The sequence below is a fragment of the Hyalella azteca genome, unplaced genomic scaffold, assembly GCF_000764305.2.
Source record: "Hyalella azteca isolate HAZT.00-mixed unplaced genomic scaffold, Hazt_2.0.2 contig8774, whole genome shotgun sequence".
Taxonomy (NCBI): Eukaryota; Metazoa; Arthropoda; class Malacostraca; order Amphipoda; family Hyalellidae; genus Hyalella; species Hyalella azteca.
This window is the reverse complement of record NW_025938859.1, coordinates 780,416-800,653: the sequence shown is the minus strand read 5'-3', so window position 1 is coordinate 800,653 and position 20,238 is coordinate 780,416. Positions and strand designations below refer to the sequence as shown.

Sequence of the window (20,238 nt, the reverse complement as noted above, 5' to 3'; positions counted from 1 at the left end):
ATGTACCGGGACACGCAGTGTCTGCCTAACTGTGAAGTAGCTTGAAAGGAAACTAACCAGCTTAAAAAAATTATATTTGATTACATGTCAATATAAAATGCTTCAATTTTATATTAAAAATGATTCCTATATTCTAGCGTCAAAGATAGGCACATAACATAACAATATTTTAGATGAAAAGCTCAACGCGTAACACAATATTAAATGCTAAATAATGCATCGAACACACAATTTCCACGAGATACAGGAGCTGTTTTTAGATGGTCTCTTATTTTTAAACACCCATAACTCAATCGAACTATTGAACTGCGTGAAGGTGTAAGATTGTCGTGGATACATTTTGCAAAGAAGCGTTCAAATAGATGCTTAATTAATCCTTTAAGCGTGCACTCGATTTATTGAGGATACCGTACAAGGTTTGTTGGCTTGGCAATTATATAAACATTAATAGGATATTTGATGAATGACTTCTATAGATGATCAGCATCGCCATTGAATATCCCCGAATATCCTAGTGGCACATATTTATTGAACGTGTTTATCATTCAGCGGGGATTTGCCCCCATTCTCCTGGTATCCCCAAGTGCAAATATAATCTTAGTTCGTGTGAATAGTACGTAGCTTTTACACAGTTCACGAAAAAAGTGGCCGAGACCCGTGTACAAGAGCAAATTCACGCATATAGTTATTTATATGGTCGCGGTAATTAAATGGATCGTCATTGAATTCGTCTTGCGTCATACCGTTGGGTGGACATCTACTTTGCAATGGCATCTACAACGATGTTTATTTTAGTACTATAGAAAAGAATGTGCTTAGCTTCTAAACCATTAAACCCACGAATAATATTATCCCACCTTAACTTGTTAACGATGCCTAAAAATACTTGAGTACATCGTACCTATGATTCCCGTACGTAATTGTGGCGCTACAAGCAATAACATTTTGTCTCTGACGGTACCTCTAGTTACTAAACCAAGAGATACCAATAGCATTGAGGATCACGATCAATGATTCCATGAACGAAGTAATCAGTCAGAAGATTCAGGCGGCAAGCTTGCGGACCATATACTGAAGGATGCCTCCGTGTCGGAAGTACGTCACCTCGACCTCGGTGTCAAAACGCAGCAGCGCTGTGAATTCGCGCTCACTTCCGTTAACCTGCAATGAGTGAAACGAAAAATAATTAAGTTCATGTAGCATGATTAATAGATTATTTCTTACTAATAAATTAGGCCTGCTATAATCTTTTGACCAACGAACAACGGAGAAAAATAAACCTCTAATGTAAATACCAGACGAGATGCCTTCGTAGGGACGTCTTAAAAAAAAAAGTAGCACACAGGAAAGTATGTTTGTCGCAAAACTTAAAACGTTATACTTGAGCCAGCTGCAAACACATATTCAAGTTATGATGCATCTTTTTTTAAAAATTTATCAAGTAATCAATTGTAACATATACATCTGTATGATTATTAATTTCTCAGAATAAATATTTACATAAGAGACGAAATTCTGAAATTTGAACCAACAGTTATATAATTCTCAGAAAAAATTGAACGATTTTTCCCCTAATTATTAAATTAGAAAAAAAATACTTGAAATTGAAAAAAACGTTGCATCCCGAGATGAATGAACAATGAAACAATGACGCACCTTGACGGAGACGGTAATGGAGGGTGCGATGGTGTCTGGCAAGATGATATCGTAGGTCTCGGTGCCGTCGAGTCCGAGGCTGTCAGCAGAGTCGCCCTGCATGAACTGCAGCGGCAGGATGCCCATGCCCACCAAGTTGCTGCGGTGGATGCGTTCGTACGACTCGGCGATCACAGCGCGCACGCCCTGGGAGGATGAGACGTGCCACGCTCACAACAGTCGAACACTTAAATGAGCTTTCTATCTTTGGAGACATGAAATTAAACCAGCACGTATAATGCTGGGATGGAAACGTTTTTTCCTAAAGTGCATCACGGAGCCATGTACAAAAAAAACTAAATTGGAATTATCATACGAAGTCTTGGGAATAATTACTTGAACAACTTCAACTAAATGAATTTGTGCTTGATTTATTTTTTTTAATAGATGATGCATTGAAACAACTAAGATACCGATTTACTGCATTGATTCTAAGCGAGCTAGTGAGGTACAGGAGGAACTCACGAGCATGTAAGGCCCCTTGGCAGCCCAGTCACGGGATGACCCAGAGCCATACTCCTTTCCCGTCAACACGATCACTGGGATATTCTCTGCCTTATATCGCTCAGCGCAGTCAAACACGTCCAGCTGTATCACAGAAAATTGAATTGTTCACATCATTTTCAAGAAAAATTAAATAATGTAGCACTAATTGTGAAATGATATTGATAGGACAATTCTGTAGTATACAACTCCTAAAATGCTGTTGATTAGATGAGCGAGATACTACCGATGCGTTGCAAATATTCTAGCTACCATGAGTTTAAGGAATTGTGCAAGACTCAAGGCCCTGACTGAAAGCCGTGCGAAGTCTAAGAGCGAGGTTTTCGCGACCATCGTGTAAAATCCTTGATCTGTCCGAAGCTCAGCCTGTCGCTACCCTCGAGCTTGTACTCTTTGTAATATGATATCCTAGCCAGACCCTTTCTCGCGGTCACTGGTCGCTTTCAGGTGGCCGAGGAAGGCCAACGGTCGGCTATAACTAATTAGACTAGGCCGACCACTGGCCACGTATTATTCTTCGCCCCTCATTGACTTCGCCTTTACCATGCCACCTGTTGTGAACTGACAGTTCAGTAATTTACGACGTCTCTTTCCCCTCATGTATTCCACAACGCCTCCATTTGAGCAGCTAGTATGCGGGATTTTCCCTCCGCGTATCAGCAGGCTCGATCATAACTATTTTTCGGTAGAAAATATCTACAACAAAGAGGCTGATCAAGGAATGCCGAGTATACCATTCAATGGAGAATAAAAATTACAACCCTTTTTTATCTCGAAAAAAGTAAAAAATTCGCAGACTTGATGAACAATAATATTCAAAGTTTCTTGAAATTTCCTCTCATTAAAACTGTTTTAATACAAAGTTTACATATTTTTTGTTACTGATCACCGTTTATAAATAAATAGCTGAGTAAGCATGGAAAAATCCATATCGCCATCTCATTTGCGAGTGGAGTAAAGTCTATCCTAATTAGTGAAGAAACGCATAGGGAAGAGCCAAGCCTGTTAGAAGCCTCGCGACCTTCAACCAGGGCCTTAAGAGCGTAACTTGTCCGCTGTGCAAATTAGATCAATCATCAAGGGCTTGTTCATTACTGAGCAAAGTGGGATTAGCATTTTTTCCTGGCGCTGCTATAAATGTCGATATTAGTTGATTCAGCAGTAGGTAAGGAAGACGCGCGGAATAGTGTTTTTTCTTTTCAACTCGCGTCTCTTGCGTGTTTTTTTCAAATGTTTCGATGATCGCGAATGCCACACCTCCTCTCCCGACGGCTGATGCACGGCACGCGGTGCGGCGCGCCCCACCATCTTGTTCACGAGGCGGATGTTGGCGAAGGTGCCACGAGCCATGACCGCGTCGTTGCCGCGGCGCGATCCATACGAGTTGAACTCGCGCGGTGTCAGTCTAGACGAGATCAGGATAGCACAAGCTTTCATAGATAGGTTAAGAATTTTTTCTAATTGAGAATATTTTCTCCTGCATTAATCTAGAAAATTTTTTGTAACTTTCCTATTATTAGGAAAAATATTTGCAGAATATTCTGAGTACTATTGGAGAAAAAGGTGAACCCCAGAAGGCATGTAAATGAGATGTTTTCATCATTAGACACGAATGAGTATAACCAAATTGCAAAAACTAAAACATAACTGGAAACCTTGTAAAAAGATTAAGAGTAACGATATCTTAGCTTTGAAAAACTGATAGCGTTATCGCTGAATAAATGATGGCTGATCAATTCATAGCAAGTTTCTGAAGTAACGGATGTTGCTTGAGCTCACTTGCTCTTGGCGAGGTAGCGCGCGGCGGGAGAGTTGCGGGCGATGGAGCCAGCGGGCGAGATGTGGTCCGTTGTCACCGAGTCCGGCAAGTTGAGCAGCACGCGAGCACCGCGGATGCTTTCAATAGCAGGCAACTCCTAAGAACAAACTTACAATGAAGTCGATTGCAGTAATATCTCATCGAATACGAAACAATTCATAACAAAAAATATAAATCGCTAGAATATCCTTATGATAGAGGAATAGCCTCAAAATCTCCACTGATATAACCAACGAGAAATAACAATGCCTGGTTTTACAGTCACCGTTGAGTTCTTGTATTTCATAAACTAAACAAAAATCTATCAATCACGCATGTGTTGGAAATTAAAATTTGTAGAAAATAAGTACGTTATTTCCAAAGTGAAATTTATTTTAAGGATCCAATCTAAAATTACACACGACAGTGATGACGGTGTGATGCGCAATACTCACTCTTGTGATGCCCTGGAAGAAGGGCGGGTTCTTAATGTATGTGCTGAGCTCATCCCAGGGGTACAGCTCAGTGTCTGGACAAGGCAACTCGTTCCAGTCATCGCTTCCTGCACATTAACATGCAGTATTTTAATCATATCAATATTTATTTTAAAACATAGAGTAGCCTATACACATACAGTATACAGGCTAAAGTATTATAACTCAGTCTTCATTTATTGCTTCTTGTTAAATTGATTCTTGTGTCTTTACTTGTATATTGCATCGCTAGTGAAGCGTTTCGTGCACTTTAGCAGCATCCTAAATAAAAATTATATCCAAACGGATAAGTGACTCAATAAAGTGTGAATACAATTTATGAGACGAGACATTATAATGCAACAATGAACGTGAAACAGTTCGAACTTTGATTAGGCCTTACCAGTGGTGATGTTGCTATAAACTTCCTGGAACATGGCGGGTAGCACGGAGGTCTCTTCGACCTCGCGCACTTCTGAGCGCGATGGCCAAATTTCAGACAGAAAAACGGGGCGTCCTTCCTTGTTGTAGCCTGCGCGTACATTACACTTTAAAAAAACATGGTGGCAATTTGTGATATAAATTAAATTTTAATTCATAAAATATGGGCGACTGGTCGAGAGGCGAGTTGCCAAAAATTCTAATGGGTATGAACTTATAGCAAAACTGTAAAAACTGAACACAAACCTCAGCTTGAGGCCAAAACAAAGGCTCAGCTAGAGGCCAAAACAGAGGCTAATCAAGAACCTCGGTTTTAAAGTCAATAAGACAGCCACTCATCGAGACGCTCGGTCTTGAAGTCAATATGCAATATGACAGCCACTCACCGAGAGGCTCGGTCTTGAAGTCAATAAGACAGCCACTCACCGAGAGGCTCGGTCTTGAAGTCAATATGACAGCCACTCACAGAGAGGCTCGGTCTTGAAGTCAATATGACAGCCACTCACCGAGAAGCTCGGTCTTGAAGTCAAAATGACAGCCACTCACCAAGAAGCACGGTCTTGAAGTCAAAATGACAGCCACTCACCAAGAAGCACGGTCTTGAAGTCAATATGACAGCCACTCACCGAGAGGCTCGGTCTTGAAGTCAATATGACAGCCACTCACCGAGAAGCTCGGTCTTGAAGTCAATATGACAGCCACTCACCGAGAGGCTCGGTCTTGAAGTCAATATTAAGAGTGCCGGCAATGGCGTAGGCGATGACCAGTAGAGGGGAGGCGAGGTAGTTGGCGCGGGTGCTCGGGTGGATGCGGCCTTCGAAATTGCGGTTGCCAGACAGCACACCCGCGCACACAAGCTCGTTCTGTGAACGCAACAACTCAGTTTTGAGGAGGCTTATTAACAAATACTTAATAAATAAAATCCATAACATGAAAGTGAGAATTTGAAATCAGTATCAACATTTCAATAAAATAATTTGTCAATATATCATTATGTTTCTACATTTCGCTAATAAATTTTAACCAACAAATATCATCCTGAATTTAACTTATCAGTTAGAAAATTTTTGCGTGTTCCTCGCCTCTTCAATAGCTCGAAGAACTTCATCATCAAGAGGGCCTGAGTTTCCAATGCAGGTCATGCAGCCATAGCCGACGACGTCGAAGCCAAGGGCGTTGAGGCTGGGTAGGACCCCTGAGTGTTCGAGGTAGTGCGTCACGACACCACTGCCCGGCGACAGCGACGTCTTGATGTACGGCGCCACGCTCAGTCCTGCCGCCACTGCGTTACGTGCCAACATCCCTGCCGTGCAAACACCAAACAATAGTTTAATATGTAAACTATTACGGGCATAACACACTTTTAACTAAATAAAATGAAACAAGCAATACTCACGGGGATGAACTTCAACAGAGATGAAAAAAAAACTGCTGACTCTGCGAGTTTGCCACGTTTAAGTTCAGAAACAAGACACGATAAGTCAACAATCTTATGTTTAGTTGCATAAATAATTGTTAATACGAGTCTATATAAACCGGCGGCGAGCTGAAATTTGTGTAGCCAGTACTGGTTTTATTGCACTCTACCTGATTACGAAAACATTTATATAACGGTATTGTATACGGTATTACAATAGAGGATTACTTAGTTACCTGCGCCGAGCATGACGGAAGGGTTGCTGGTGTTGGTGCAGGAGGTGATGGCCGCGATGACCACGGAGCCATGGCTGAGGGTGTACTCAGTACCTCGGTATGTGAAGGGCACTTTCTTGCTCAAACTCTCAGCTGGCAGGCCAAAGCCCTTGAACCCAACCTGCATTCATTATAAAAACTCGTTATAATATTCACCCGCGCAAAAGAGCCCATTTTGAGAAAAAAACGAGCTGAAACAAGTTTAACATTCAGCTGACTACAGCTGAAAGAAAATTAACCACATTATTTTTGGACAATATTATATCATTGTGAAGCTTTGGTAGGAAGAAAATCAGGGCGTAGGATACGTGTCCTCATATGATTCAATGAAGTTATGCAAGTTACAATTTGTACCGAGGTCAACTCAAAAGTTGGAATTGAATTTTAGCGAGCTACATAAAATTTGAAGTTCACTTAGCTTAACATAAAGGGAAACAGATTTAAAATAAGACATAATATAAGAAATTGCATGACTCACCTTATTAGAGAGACACCGCTGGAAGTCTTCCTTGACGTGCTCGACGGCAACGCGGTCATGTGGTCTCTTAGGACCTGACATCGAGGGCACAACTGAAGCCAAGTCCAGTTCCACAACCTGAGTGTAGACAGGATCCTGGGACGAGTCTCCATAGTTGCGGAACATCTTGACAGCCTTCAGGTAAGCTTCGATTACTGCAATTTGCTTTTGATCACGGCCTGAAATGATCACGACATCGATTATTAGAAATGATGTCACTAGGAGTAACCTCATCTGCTGAACTAGATGAAAGTAAATAGAAAAACAATTATTAGGATAACATATTATAATTTGATCGAAGTGGTATAATAAAACTATATTAATTCAGCGCACTTTGAACTTTTTTCCACTGAGGAAGCACTTAACATGACTCCATATTACGTGTGCAGGAGCGTTATAGAATGCAAGCCGGGTGCCGCCTATTTCTTACCCTGTCAATGACGCATACCATGTTTATAAAAATGCTACGCACGTACCCACGAACATTAAAATATACATGTTAAGTTAAAGAAGATCATGAAACGCAAATAAGAGGTACAAGACAGCCCCGAACAGCAAACCAAGATCCTTACATCTTTACCATTCAACTTTACAACCTACAAAACAACTTACAAAAAGCTTCTCCTTTGATAAATAATACCTGAATTTAAAGACTACAGAGTAGAGTTACCGGTTTGTTTGAGATAGGCAGAAGCTGCAGGGTCCACAGGGAAGTAGGCGGTTGTGGCGCCGTACTCAGGACACATGTTGCTGATCGTGGCCCGGTCAGCCAGGCTCAGCTGTTCCACGCCCGCACCGAAAAACTCAACAAATTTCCCCACCACTCCAACCTCCCGCAGATGCTGCACACGAACAGACTCGTTATTGCAAAATATTGGAGTGGAGAATTCCTTTTTTGTATGAATTACATTAGAAAACTAAGATTCGTTGTTAACCGACATGTGGATGGTCAAATAATGCATTCAATTTTCAAAAATAGGTGAACTCTTACTGGACTTAATCAATACGTCGTACAGTATAAAATTCAATCTATCCAAAATTTACAGCCAAATCATTAAGCTAGAATAAGGGAAGTATAACCTGACTGGGATTCGGTGCGCACATATTCAAAGCTAATTGATTCAGACAAACTCTTCAAACCTCCCCTGTGATGGTTCAGTGAAGCCACGATTGCAGACGTATGTTAAAATTTCTCCTAACGTAGACCATTAATAAATAGAAAATTATTATGCACGAATGATCGCCATCGTCATTAGTTGTAGAAATAAGGTTATAATCAAGAACACAAAAATTCATGTCACCTTGGTGATAGTGAGCACCACATCTGTAGAGGTGGAGAGGGGCGATAGCTCGCCAGTGATCTTGTACCCGATGACCTCAGGCAGCACCAGTGATATGGCTTGACCAAGCATCACAGCCTCGGCTTCGATGCCTTGGTTGAAACACAGAGAAATTTGATTTTCTTTTTACATAAAAAACAAGGAATGAAGCCGAAAATTCTATGAAATTGGCAATTTTAAGCAGGTATTGCAAACGAAGTTCTATAATATAAAACTGTTTGAGTTTTTTTGAGATTATACTTAAATATTGATCAGAAATTCACATCCAAAAATTAATGAACAATAAATTAATTGAATTAAGTTTAACACACTAATTCAATTTATTATTCATTAAAATATTTTAATGGAATTTCCTTATCACAATTATAATCATAAATGAAATTATTCAATTTCTTCCTATAGGTACCATTTAGGAGACATTTATGGACTTAATTGAAGTTACCTCCAACCCCCCAACCCAGAACCCCAAGTCCATTGATCATGGTGGTGTGGGAGTCCGTACCCACCAGGGAGTCAGGGTATAGGGTTGCACCTCCACCACTGCTCGACCCAAACACAACCCTAGCCAGGAACTCCAGGTTAACCTACCCACACAATATCGCATTAATATGGCTATCAAATTTAAAGAATCCATAACTACCTCATGAACAAACAATTTCAAAACACTAATTCATATATAGTTTTCGAAATTAATATATATTTACATTGTCAACTAATTCCTAGAATATTAAATCAATTCATACCTAATAAGAAAAGAAAATGCACAAATTATCATTTCATAATAAATTTGTTTATAACTCGTTTCTTTGCAAGGAAGTGTTACTGAACCAGGAAATAAGTGGTTGTGGTCAGCCGTCATTAAAATATTATATGTTCATTGTTGAAGTCGAATATGATAGTTCATGACGCACCTGATGCACTATGCCAGAACCAGGAGGAACAATCAACATGTTCTTAAAAGCAGAAGCACCCCATTTAAGGAAAACAAAACGCTCTCTGTTGCGCTCGAATTCCAATTTCTGGTTACGAAGTAAGGCATCTGAACTGCAAGCAAAAGCCAGAGGGGAAATATTAGAAAGACATATATTTATATATATTGTCGAATAGATTCATGATATAACTCAAAAGCTGTTAATTTTATCAGACATAAAACAATGGTAATACTACACAGAGAAGTTTTTATCTCTGAATAGAAACAATAGACAGCACTATTGTTGCATATTATGTACAATGACCTGCGTGTGTAGTCAACTTGTACAGAATGATCAATGACCAGATCAGCAGGGCAGATTGGGTTGATCTTCGCTGGGTCGCCATTGAGGCTCTTGACAGCATCTCGCATTGCAGCAAAATCAACCACGGCAGGCACACCCGTGAAGTCCTAATTCCAACAAGAGAATTGAGATACAACTTATAAATGGAACACTCAAAGTAACTGGCATATCAGGTTAGAATAATTGGTTAATTCAGGTTAGAATAATTGGTTAATTCAGATTAGAATATTTTATTAATAGAGATATATATTAGGTATATGCACTGGTAGTAAAGAAAAAAACTTTAATATGATGATCAATTTCTTCATGTAAAGAAGGAGTACTTCATCTTCAAGTGAATAAGGAAATAATTATGCATTTTCAACAAAATTTTGTAGTTATCTTGATTTAATTACAGGCATTGCTTAATAAAAAATCTAACAAACTTGATCAAAATTTATCAACTTACATAAATATATGGTACTGTACGTAGTGATTAGTTTTCTATATGAAATTTAGACAGACCTGGAGTAGCACCCGAGCTGGCCTGAATGGGACCTCTACACCAGCACGTTGGTGTTCTTCCCATGACAAAATCCGCTCCACATCACTCTTCAGCACCTGGCAAATTAATTACGAGTGATCCAATCATTGCAATGAATAAATGCAATCTGAACTTAAATCCTCAGTTTATGGATACATTATCCATTGTCTATACATATTCTTTTTAAAGGCCTAATGAAATGAGTTACAGCAAGTCATGGTTGCAAAAAAAGTAGAAGATTTACTCACTCGGCAAAAAAAGGAAGTTTGAATTCAGAATTAACGAGTTACCTAAATTTACTTTGCATCATTGGTGTTTCAAAGTAAAAACTAAAACTGTCTAAACACTTCCAACTACAGTCTTGGAATCAAGGCTCAAAACCATTTCAGTGCATAATTACCTGGAAATTATCACAGTTTCTGACAGCAGATTCAAGCAGCACTCTGATGCAGAACGGCAGACGATCTGATGAAGAGAAGAGAGTGTAGCAGAGACTTAAACTCTCTTTTTCATGTTTTAAATCAACCCTAAATAACTATTAAACCATTGCATTATCTGCAGTGCATATAAATCAAATTTTAATAGCATTACCTACAACAGTTCAAGAAAATTATTACATCGAGGGTTAGGAAAACTTCTCTAAGAAACCTAAAAAAAGTCATACCATATTTCTGGGGATTTAGAGCAGGAATGTTGAAGTAAGTAAACTGTTCACCAGCTGCAGTAAGTGGCTGCAGCAAATCTTGGAAGGGACAGTCATGTTCTGAAAATAAAAACAAAGGACAGTAATAGTTGTCATAATTCAATGTATTCGGCTTGATGGTTTGCAAGATTCTAAAATAAATGGACCTCCAGTGTGCTCAATAAATATCATTATTACCAAAGATTAATTGTACATATTAGAAACAATGCTTAGGCAGAAATACTTTATACACAATAAAACTGCTAACCATGAATGAGAGAATCAAAAACAGTACTTGCATAATAATTCATTAAGATTGAAGAATTATATATATATACCAGATTCCAATGTCTCATAATCAAGTAAAGTATTGTGACAATCAAATCACAGATAGCTTATTTATTTCATCATAAAATAATGGTAACATTTCCTTGAAGAGGCATACATATTTTTTCAGCTATAGAAATCTCATTATACAACTTAGGATGATCTATCAAATCAAACCATTTAATACAAGAAATGAACAGGAACCAAATGCAAAAATGAGATTAAAATGCAGAGTAGAAATTTTCACTTTTGAGTGAAGACAAATAAAACTAAAAATTAAAGGATTTTCATCAGGCCATTATTTCACAAGAGAGTCTACAGTCTTTAACTTTATTTTACACTATCAGACACATATTTTTTCAAAGGTTCCTTGCTAAGCAAAGGTGAAATTGAACAGGCATTGGCAGTTCATGCTTGTGTACTGGTGGCTTCAGCATTCAGCCCAACTTCTCCATCTGAGGTTCCAGTCTAAACTGAGTATTTATGTGGCACCCATCATATTATCTCATAGCCTCACTTAGTCTTACCTGCAGGGCACATGATGAATTAAAGGCAATGCAAACTATTTAGTGATACAGAGATATTTTCTAGTGTTGATGGCACAGATTGAGTTTAAAAAGTGGATACCTGAAAATTTGGGATTAAAAAAAATTAGAGAATATCCGTGCATAAAAAAACAGAACGTAGAAATTGAAAATATATGCACATAAAAGTATTTAAAATTACCATACAATACTAATGCATGATTCCTTCCAGTTTCAAAGTATATACCATGATAAATTGGGATGATTAAAATATACTCAGATATCACTACTATAAGAAAGATTAACTGCATCAGAGTTGCACCTAGCTAATACCTGAGCAATTATATCTCAGGACAAGTGTGTTTAACACAAAAAACATCATTTTTTAACACAATGACGTGAAAAAGTGGGCATAGAGAAAGCATTATACACATTTTCTGGTATATAAACAACTAACCTATCAATTTGGTCTTGGACATTAAGGAGATCAGTTGATATAGATTGAAGAAACTAATCTGTTATGTGAATATTGTACAATAAAATAATTGTATACATGGGCAATGAGGAATAACAATACAGAAATGAGGCTGACAGGCTTAGTGAGCCAAGATCACTTGATTCACTACCGTCAAACAGGGTAAAAAGGGACGGTTTTGAGCGTTTTTTGTTAATAACTTCTTACTGTGAAACATTTCAGGAATGAGTTGGGGCTCATTTTAAAGCTCTTGGCAAGGGCTATTGAACGGCATTACAAAAATTTCATATGCTGTACGTGAGGCGCCAGACGCAAAATAAAAGCGTCACTAACACTTGCTATAAAATTAATTTTAAAACATTTGAAGCATGCAGAGTGTACTTATCCATTACTAACAGTACTCTGAAGTTCTCCTCTTTTATTGTAGATGATGTAGAGGTAGAATAAGTGATATTTTCTGTGATTTTTACTTGTTTTTCCTTTATTCATATGATATTACCGTAAACATTAATTACCATCAACCAGGGCTACTTGGGACAATTTTGAAGGTTCTTCATTCATAACTTCTCACCCATGAAACATTTCATAAACAAGTTTAGCCTCATTTCAAAGCTCTTTGCAAGGACTATCACATGGCTTCTCCAAAAAAATTCCATATGCTATTCGTAAGGGGCCAGGAGCAAAAAAAAGTGTCCCGAGTAGCCTCGTCAAATGAGGCTACTTGGGACACTTGGAATAAAACTTAATTTTAAAACATTTGAAGCATGCAGAGTGTACTCATCCGACATCATGGATTGAGGAATAATGGATTACTTTTTGTAGTTCTCTCGCCACTGAGATAGGGTCCAATGAGATTTTTCTTGCGTCTGGATACAGTTGTTTGATTATCACCTTGTTGTTGTTTCCAGATGATTTGTCAGTTGCATTGGTTGGAAATGATTTATGTTGTGTTCGTTTGGCAGACAATCAAGGAGCTTTAATGGTGTTAGCGTTAGCAGGAGTAGCTGTTGGTTGGATCATGCTGTCTGATTCTTGTTCAGATTCAGTGCCAATCTGCCGCTTGTGCCTTCTAGGATTAGGGGACCCTTCTTGTATACCCATGCTTGACCTAGTTGTTCCATTGTTTTCTAGCACCTTAGTCTTGGGTTGATGGCCAGTGATGTCTCCATCTGAAGATGCTTGGAGTCCAGATTGCAGGAGAGGGCCAGCAGGATCTTGAGTTGGAGTTTCTGGGACAATGTTCTCATTATATATATTTATATAAATTATATATACGAAGCGCTTCTCCTTTAACAGTCAACAAAGTACTAACCGATCACTTGGAGCTGTACGCTACATTGGTCAGCTGGATGCCACATCCTGCAGGCTGAGCTGAGGCAGCTCAATGGCATTTCGTTCTTTCGTTTTTCTTCCGTTCTGCTTGTGCGGAAAACGTCGCCTCACACAAAGCATCGTTGGCAGCGCCGCGGCCGCCGCCGAAGCTTCTGGAAGGTTGGCTGACTCGCCGAAGCTTCGGTAAGATTGGTAAATGGCGTCGGCAAGATCTTGAGTTGGAGCAGGATCTTGAGTTGGAGTTTCTGGGACAATGTTCTGTTGTTGTTGTTGACCCTTCCCGCCTCGCTTCATGGCGCGAGGCGGGGCCTAGACCCAGTTCTGGGGCCAGCCAAGTCGGTCGCCCCAGCGGGCCAGCAGCCCTGCAGCGTTTACAGGGTCCGACCAAAGGTCACCCACCGACAGGGATGTGGGCATTTCAGGGCAGGAGAAAAGATGAATGGTGTCGTGCGTGTTGGACAGACAGAGTTGGCAAAGTGGAGAAGGGTGTGTGGCAGGGTCTATTTTATTTAGATATGAGAGAAGTAGCGGTGATTTATTTGTGCGAAGTTGGGCAAGGTTCCTGCGTGCAGGTCTAGGTAGGTTTATTTCAGATGGGTGAATCTGTGGTGCAGGCATGTTTAAAATTTTATTGTGAGGGAGGGTTGCAAGATAGTTTTCTTGAGTGTGGTCATGGCTGTTGTTATATTTATTGGGTTGCCCTTTAGAGATTTAATTCTTCTGTCTGTTATCCTGTTATTGTGTGCGGTTTGGTGCGGTTTGGTGTTTATGAACTGCTTGTTGAATTGTGTTGCCTTCTCTTTGTCAGTATATGCTGTTGTGTTTGTGAATTGTATAGTTTTGCTTGGTTCTTGGCGTGGCGTTTTGTTTGAAAGTGATGAGATTGTCTTCCAGAGAATGTGTGTGTTGTGTTTGTTATTCCAGTTTCGATCGAGGTGCTCTTTCCATAGGTTGCCTTTATGCGTGTTTATTTCAAGGTCTATGTCTCTGTTGAGTTGTTGGATAGCTGGGTCATGTCTGTTTTGTGTCCTGATGTGGTTGCGTTCTTGTATTTTGTCTCTGATGGCTTGGGGCAGAGGTGTGTGTTTTGTTTTTATTTTTACTTTGGGTATATGGTGTTTGTCTGCTTGTAGAATGAGTCCAGTAAGTATCTTATTGGCAATGTGAACGTTGGCGGGTGCTGGAGACAATGTTCTCATCATCACTGTTAGGCATGTCAGACTCTGACTCTGCCATTATCATTATGCATTTATTACCTTCAATCACAATTCACAAGTAGCAACTTACAGTTATACAAAAAAAAATTAATAAATGCTAATATAAATAATAAATATAATGGAGCAAATAGTTAAAGAAAATATTATTATATATAATTTTTTTTAATAGTGGTACAGAGATGAAATATAGGCTAATATGAATAGAAGTAATAGAACAAGTTCACGCAGCAAATGGTATAGCATAAATAAAGTCAAAACAATATTGATGTTGTCATGTTGATAGCCTAGGCTACCTATTAAATGCTCTAGTTAAGTAGTTATATTACAAAATTCCAAACCTCAATTCAAAACTATGCAGGACACTGAGGACAGCAGGAATCCTACCTAACTAAACTGATTGGACTTGGGACACAAAATATACACTTGACACACTACACAGTATATGTAAAGATATAAATGCAAATGAAAAAATAAATAAATAAATCACATTGACAAGTTGTTTAATGATGTGGCCAGGGTTTCGTGAAAAATAATATAAATTTAATATGCAACTTTGCAAGAGATGATAATAGTGAACTAAAATGATGGGATTTTAACTACCGTACCTAAATTCAAACCTTGGCTCTGGCTGGCCCACAAACCTACTACCTCTTCTCATCTCTCATGGAGAGAAGAGGAGGGGAGAGGGGCGAGAAAGCCAGCCGGGTTCTTGACTCTGGACAGGACCCTCGCTAAATATACTCGAGGTATATATATAAAAGTATAGTCCAAGATCAAGTTAAACGTGAATTATCAATTATTATTTGCCGGTTAACTTTACGCAATCAAGGGAGATAGAGTAGACACTAGAGATGTTCACTCGATAAACGCAGCTGACTCTCTCGCCCCCTCAGCTGCTGCCTGCTGAGCTGAAACGAAGGTAGAGGCTAAGTCTAGAAAATCGGTGGATTAGCAGGTGCACTGCACACGGTCAGGTCAGAAAAGTGTTAATTAAATACTGTTGATTTCGGGTTATATATTTTAAGAAGAAATCTTTTTGTTTCAATTATTTCAAGTCGATATTTGGAATTGTTAAGACATCAAGTTCCAACTGGAATATCCGATTATTACGATTATATCACCTACAATCACTACGCATGTGTTTTCCAGTTAGGTGCATGAGCAGCGTAAGGTAAAAAAACTGAATGTCTTTTTCTTAGTATTAAAACCCTTTTTCACACACTACGGCATGCATTTTACTGTCAAAGTGAGTTATAAAAAATTTGTTCGTAGCTATGTTTTGTACAAATATGAAGTTTCAGAATTTGAACTGCGCACGACGAACTCTGTCCGATCTCGTATCTACGTCGTAAGATGGTAACGTTTAGGGCAGTGATATTCCGCTAGAGGGCCCCATCTTCCAATCAAAAATAAGACCAGATTCTCAGTTGCCTTTGTCACAGTTTAAGGGAAGGTTGACCGCTAAGGTATGGATTATGAGCAACAAAAAAGGTCACGGCGACGTCCGAATTTTAGAGATGACGAATTGTTAGCGCTAATAACTGCTGTCGCAGAGAGACGTTCCGTTATTTTGGGGAAGCTAGACAGTCAAGTTACCGGTCAGTTGAAATACAATGCATGGCAGGCAGTGACAACTCAAGTAAACTTGGTGTCATTTGTGACGAGAAGTTTAACGGAGGTTCGTAAAAAATTTAGCGACTTCAGGGCAATCGTTAAGAAGAAAGCTTCCAGAGGAAATCTATTGCTTGAGAGATTTCAGAGTAAGTTTGCATTACTTTAGTTAGAACTATCCAAATTGTTGTAATTGATGAAAATAGTCATCAATTTGCCTATTTTATTAAAAACGCTTCGGATATGACAGAATATATACAAATTTTAACCAAACCTCATATCTCATTTGTTTGACAGAATCTGCGTTATCAAGCATTGATGATCACTCCGTTTGAGGAGTGAAATAATCATTCAAATGAATAATTACTTGGGCCATTGATTAACATGCCATGGGCCGATTTCTTCAGTGCCGACACTTCTATTCTATTCTAGATGCGTTTCTTATAACCGCATCAAGTAATCTTGATTAGAACAGTTAATAGATAGTCCAATTATGTTATAATTTGTAAATAACTAAACGTAAAATCAGTTACTTCTTTACCAGTATCTGCAGTATGGTAATCATGGGTAATGACTCATCGTCACTTTGCGCTGAAGCAGCAGCGCGAATTTATAGTCATCGATCAAGTTAAGCTCATTCCATTGCTACACGCGAAGAAAATTTGATGCACCAAACTCTTCGAAACCGTAGAGTAAGAACTACGCGAGCGAAGACTAGTGAGAATTTTTTCTAGCCAAGCAGCATAGGTGTTGAAAAAATGGCTTCGGCATAGCCAGTAGAAATGAATTTCAACTCTTCTTCAAAGAAGTTAGCTTTCTCGCAACAGAAGATACTTTTCCAACTCTAAATAAGTAAACAAAAAACTAATCAAGAAGTTACTGGTATATCAATTTATAATTATCGCAGTCTAAATTATTGAAGGTAGAAAATTTTTGTTGGGTTATTCTAATCGAATTATGTGCAGCAAGTAACAGATGGAGGTATGCTTTAATATGAGAGTACGTGTTTGCTAACTCAGTCCTTGAATACAAGGAACCCTAATGCACGCTCAAGAGTCAAGATTATTTAATTTAAAGGAGATACGGGTTAAGTTTTTATTTATCACCGTTTGTTAAATAACAATCCATGCTATTTAGCGCCACGTTAAATATCGAGCCAACATTTTCGGAACAATCAAATTTTCCCTGTTGTAGAATAAACTAGTAACATAATGTAGAATATGGTTCTTTATACAAGAATTTTCTATGAATATGTTTGCGCTCATCGCATAGTTGAGTTGCCTGCTATAATTTAAATACTTCCTATAGTTCGGTGACTTAATGTTTAGGCGAATATAGGGTAAGACTTTACAGAATTCTGTCCCATTTTTCAGATGGGACGGAAACGATTGCATTCAAGCCTTGTGAACAGGCAATGCTCCCCTTGATACATCCTCTCGCCACGGAAGAAAGTGATGTTTTCCAGGACATCGAGGACACTGCATTAGGTGCGTAATAATTCGACATAGCGTCCGGGTGCACAACAGTTTAAGATTACATAAAAGAGAAAAGATAAAAGAGATGCGTATTTAATAACCATATTTTGGTATCAAAGTTTTCAGTGATTTTCCGAGTCTCTTACCTGTATAAGAAGGAACCATGTACGTCCTCGTAAAAGGTACACAGTTCAATACTTACTTGCTGTAAAATGTTGCATCTGCAAGCTCACATTTTTTGTCTACCATATAGTTTTCCTAGTAGTGTGGTGTTCGTGGCTTGAAGGCAAACAGTAACTTAGTACGATAAGACTACCGTTGCTGGATCATGAATGGTAAAATAACGGACTTAAAACTACGAAGTCGTTCACAATAAAATCATAAGTACTAGTATCGCACTGTTTCTCTTTGCTTCTTATAGTAGGAAGACAGTTTCACTATTAGAATGCAATTTATGATGAAAGCCGAATATTTCGTCCACAGGGCTGCCAGCGGAAGCTCACGGCGATGCAACTTTTCGTGGTAATCGAGATGACTTGCACATGGCCTACTTGGATATGCAATATGAGGACCCCTTCGGTTCTATAAAACAATCTCCCGGGTCACAAGACAAAGCCACAGAGCCAAAAGTTGAGCTGGAAGTTACCCCTGATGTAGATACAGAACAAGGTTCTTCAGTCCCTTCACAAAAGCCTAACGGTATAAATTCTTGTACAAATTATAAAGATAATACAGAAAACAGTGTATTCATACATTCCAAAGCACAGTCACAAAGTAATCCATATCAGCCTACGGAGGCGCAATCTAAAACTTCTTTCCAACCTTCAGAGGTGCCGTCTCGAAGCAGCTCATATCAGCCTGCAGAATTGTTAACACGGAATTCTTATTTACCGCCAGAAGCACAAACTCGAAACTCATACATGCCCTCAGAAGCGCAAGCTGTTAGAATAACTCCAATAATTTCTTCTCAAGAACCAACTTGTGTGACAGACAAGCCTCTCTTGAATCCAGTCATGAATCACGTCTATGAATCAATGGAAAATCCAATGAGAACAAATGCAGAGATGAATAAACACAGAGAATCTCAAATCAGATACAACGATAATGCTCAACAACTCATTAGAGAAAGTCAAGTCGGAGCTCCTCCTGATCCGACAACTCTCGGGCCACCTATCAGCGAGAGAACTGACAGTGTGACACTTATGTTCAACGACGGAAGCGAACGCACAATAAAAACTGGCGAAAATAATAGACAGACAAAGAAGAGAAAATATGGATCATCGTCAACCCACGATGAAGAGCACATGATGACCAACATGCTTGATACACAAAAGGAGATCCGGGATCTTTTGAAGTGTCTCGTGGAAGCTTCGCAACAGTCAAGTCAGGCACAACAGGCAACAGCGGCTGCCTTAAGAGAAGCCTCCGATGCTCAGCTGCGTAGCGCGCTGGCGCTGGAGAAGATAGCCTTGCAAATCCAGTCTTCTGTGCCACGGTAATATTAATAAAAAGAATTATATTTATTTCGACGGACAGATTACTCACACTTATCAACACCGGTGTAGATTTAAAATAATTTTATATTTTGTAAAATTAATTTCCTGACTAAGCGGCAAGCATTTTTAGAGTCGAGAAATTTTTTAAGGAAAAGTGAAAACGTCGCTCGCTACGAGCAGGAATAGTATGCTTAGTGTGCATAGTTATGCCTAGCATTTTATATTTGTCTCGATTCTTGTTGTCATTCATCTTGTTCATAAATGAACAATTTCACGTAGAATTGTTATAGCACCAGCCCGCCATTTAGTAGTTGCCTAATATACAACGTGCATTAGGTATTACCCGCTTGGTGTCCGGGTATTACCCGGTGCAGTAGACGTATACATATACATGCGATGCGGCTACATCATGCCATCATTAATTGTAACATTGTTAACGTATTTTTAAAGGTAACTTAAAACTATTTCATACAATTATGTTGAAAATGTTGGTCAACAGAGAATGAACAGAACGTTAACGTTATTCTTTCCAAGGTGTGAGAATATTCACGCCGACCTGGCCCAAGCTTCCAAAGTTCAGAAGTTATGAGAAGCTTTCATTTCCTCCTTTGATTATTGCTCAGTTCCAAGTTATTAAATAGCTACATGACTAAAGGTGTTGATAATTTAACAGATGTTATGCCTACACCAATTCGTTCAGCTCAATGCTGAAATACGATACGTTGCAAGGGTTGCAATTAAAGTATTATTGCGCATATCCCAACAAAAACCAGCATGACATAAACACTGTTAATGCAACAAAAAAAATCGCGATTTTCGTCGAAGCAGGTTTAAAAATCAAT

General features: G+C 39.0%; 2 protein-coding genes across 5 annotated transcripts; one reads left to right on the top strand and one right to left on the bottom strand.

The window, feature by feature from the left end:
- Positions 1 to 93: 93 nt before the first annotated feature.
- LOC108676687 (cytoplasmic aconitate hydratase) lies at positions 94 to 11,895 on the bottom strand. Its single transcript, XM_018164805.2, has 20 exons — positions 11,794 to 11,895; positions 10,922 to 11,020; positions 10,658 to 10,722; positions 10,239 to 10,334; positions 9,696 to 9,841; positions 9,372 to 9,504; positions 8,903 to 9,044; positions 8,422 to 8,552; positions 7,791 to 7,962; positions 7,082 to 7,299; positions 6,565 to 6,724; positions 5,994 to 6,214; positions 5,618 to 5,774; positions 4,874 to 5,002; positions 4,453 to 4,559; positions 3,979 to 4,115; positions 3,457 to 3,604; positions 2,161 to 2,283; positions 1,657 to 1,842; positions 94 to 1,161 (listed from the first exon to the last, which is right to left on the bottom strand). The coding sequence occupies exons 1-20, from the start codon at positions 11,804 to 11,806 to the stop codon at positions 1,045 to 1,047; spliced, it is 2,700 nt and encodes an 899-aa protein (XP_018020294.1). The 5' UTR covers positions 11,807 to 11,895; the 3' UTR covers positions 94 to 1,044.
- Positions 11,896 to 15,762: 3,867 nt separating this feature from the next.
- Positions 15,763 to 20,236, top strand: LOC108676693. Of its 4 annotated transcripts, none has more exons than XM_018164818.2 (3): positions 15,763 to 15,788; positions 17,799 to 17,912; positions 18,384 to 20,236. In XM_018164818.2, exons 2-3 carry the CDS (start codon positions 17,840 to 17,842, stop codon positions 19,397 to 19,399), a joined length of 1,089 nt encoding a protein of 362 aa, XP_018020307.1. In that variant the 5' UTR covers positions 15,763 to 15,788; positions 17,799 to 17,839; the 3' UTR covers positions 19,400 to 20,236. The 4 variants fall into 4 exon arrangements, with proteins under 4 accessions (XP_018020307.1, XP_018020306.1, XP_047737714.1 ...); XM_018164817.2 differs by lacking the exon at positions 15,763 to 15,788 and adding an exon at positions 16,225 to 16,280; XM_047881758.1 differs by lacking the exon at positions 15,763 to 15,788 and adding an exon at positions 16,226 to 16,492.
- The last annotated feature ends 2 nt before the right edge of the window (positions 20,237 to 20,238 follow it).

Excerpts from the sequence above, each read along its gene's own strand:
- LOC108676687 (XM_018164805.2), bottom strand. Across the intron at positions 9,505-9,695 it reads CAAGTTGACTACACACGCAG|TTCAGATGCCTTACTTCGTA; the intron begins GTCATTGTACAT and ends TTTTGCTTGCAG. Across the intron at positions 1,162-1,656 it reads CCATTACCGTCTCCGTCAAG|GTTAACGGAAGTGAGCGCGA; the intron begins GTGCGTCATTGT and ends CACTCATTGCAG.
- LOC108676693 (XM_018164816.2), top strand. The coding sequence starts at position 16,283 with ATGGATTATGAGCAACAAAAAAGGTCACGGCGACGTCCGAATTTTAGA. Across the intron at positions 16,575-17,798 it reads ATTGCTTGAGAGATTTCAGA|ATGGGACGGAAACGATTGCA; the intron begins GTAAGTTTGCAT and ends CCCATTTTTCAG. Across the intron at positions 17,913-18,383 it reads CATCGAGGACACTGCATTAG|GGCTGCCAGCGGAAGCTCAC; the intron begins GTGCGTAATAAT and ends TTTCGTCCACAG.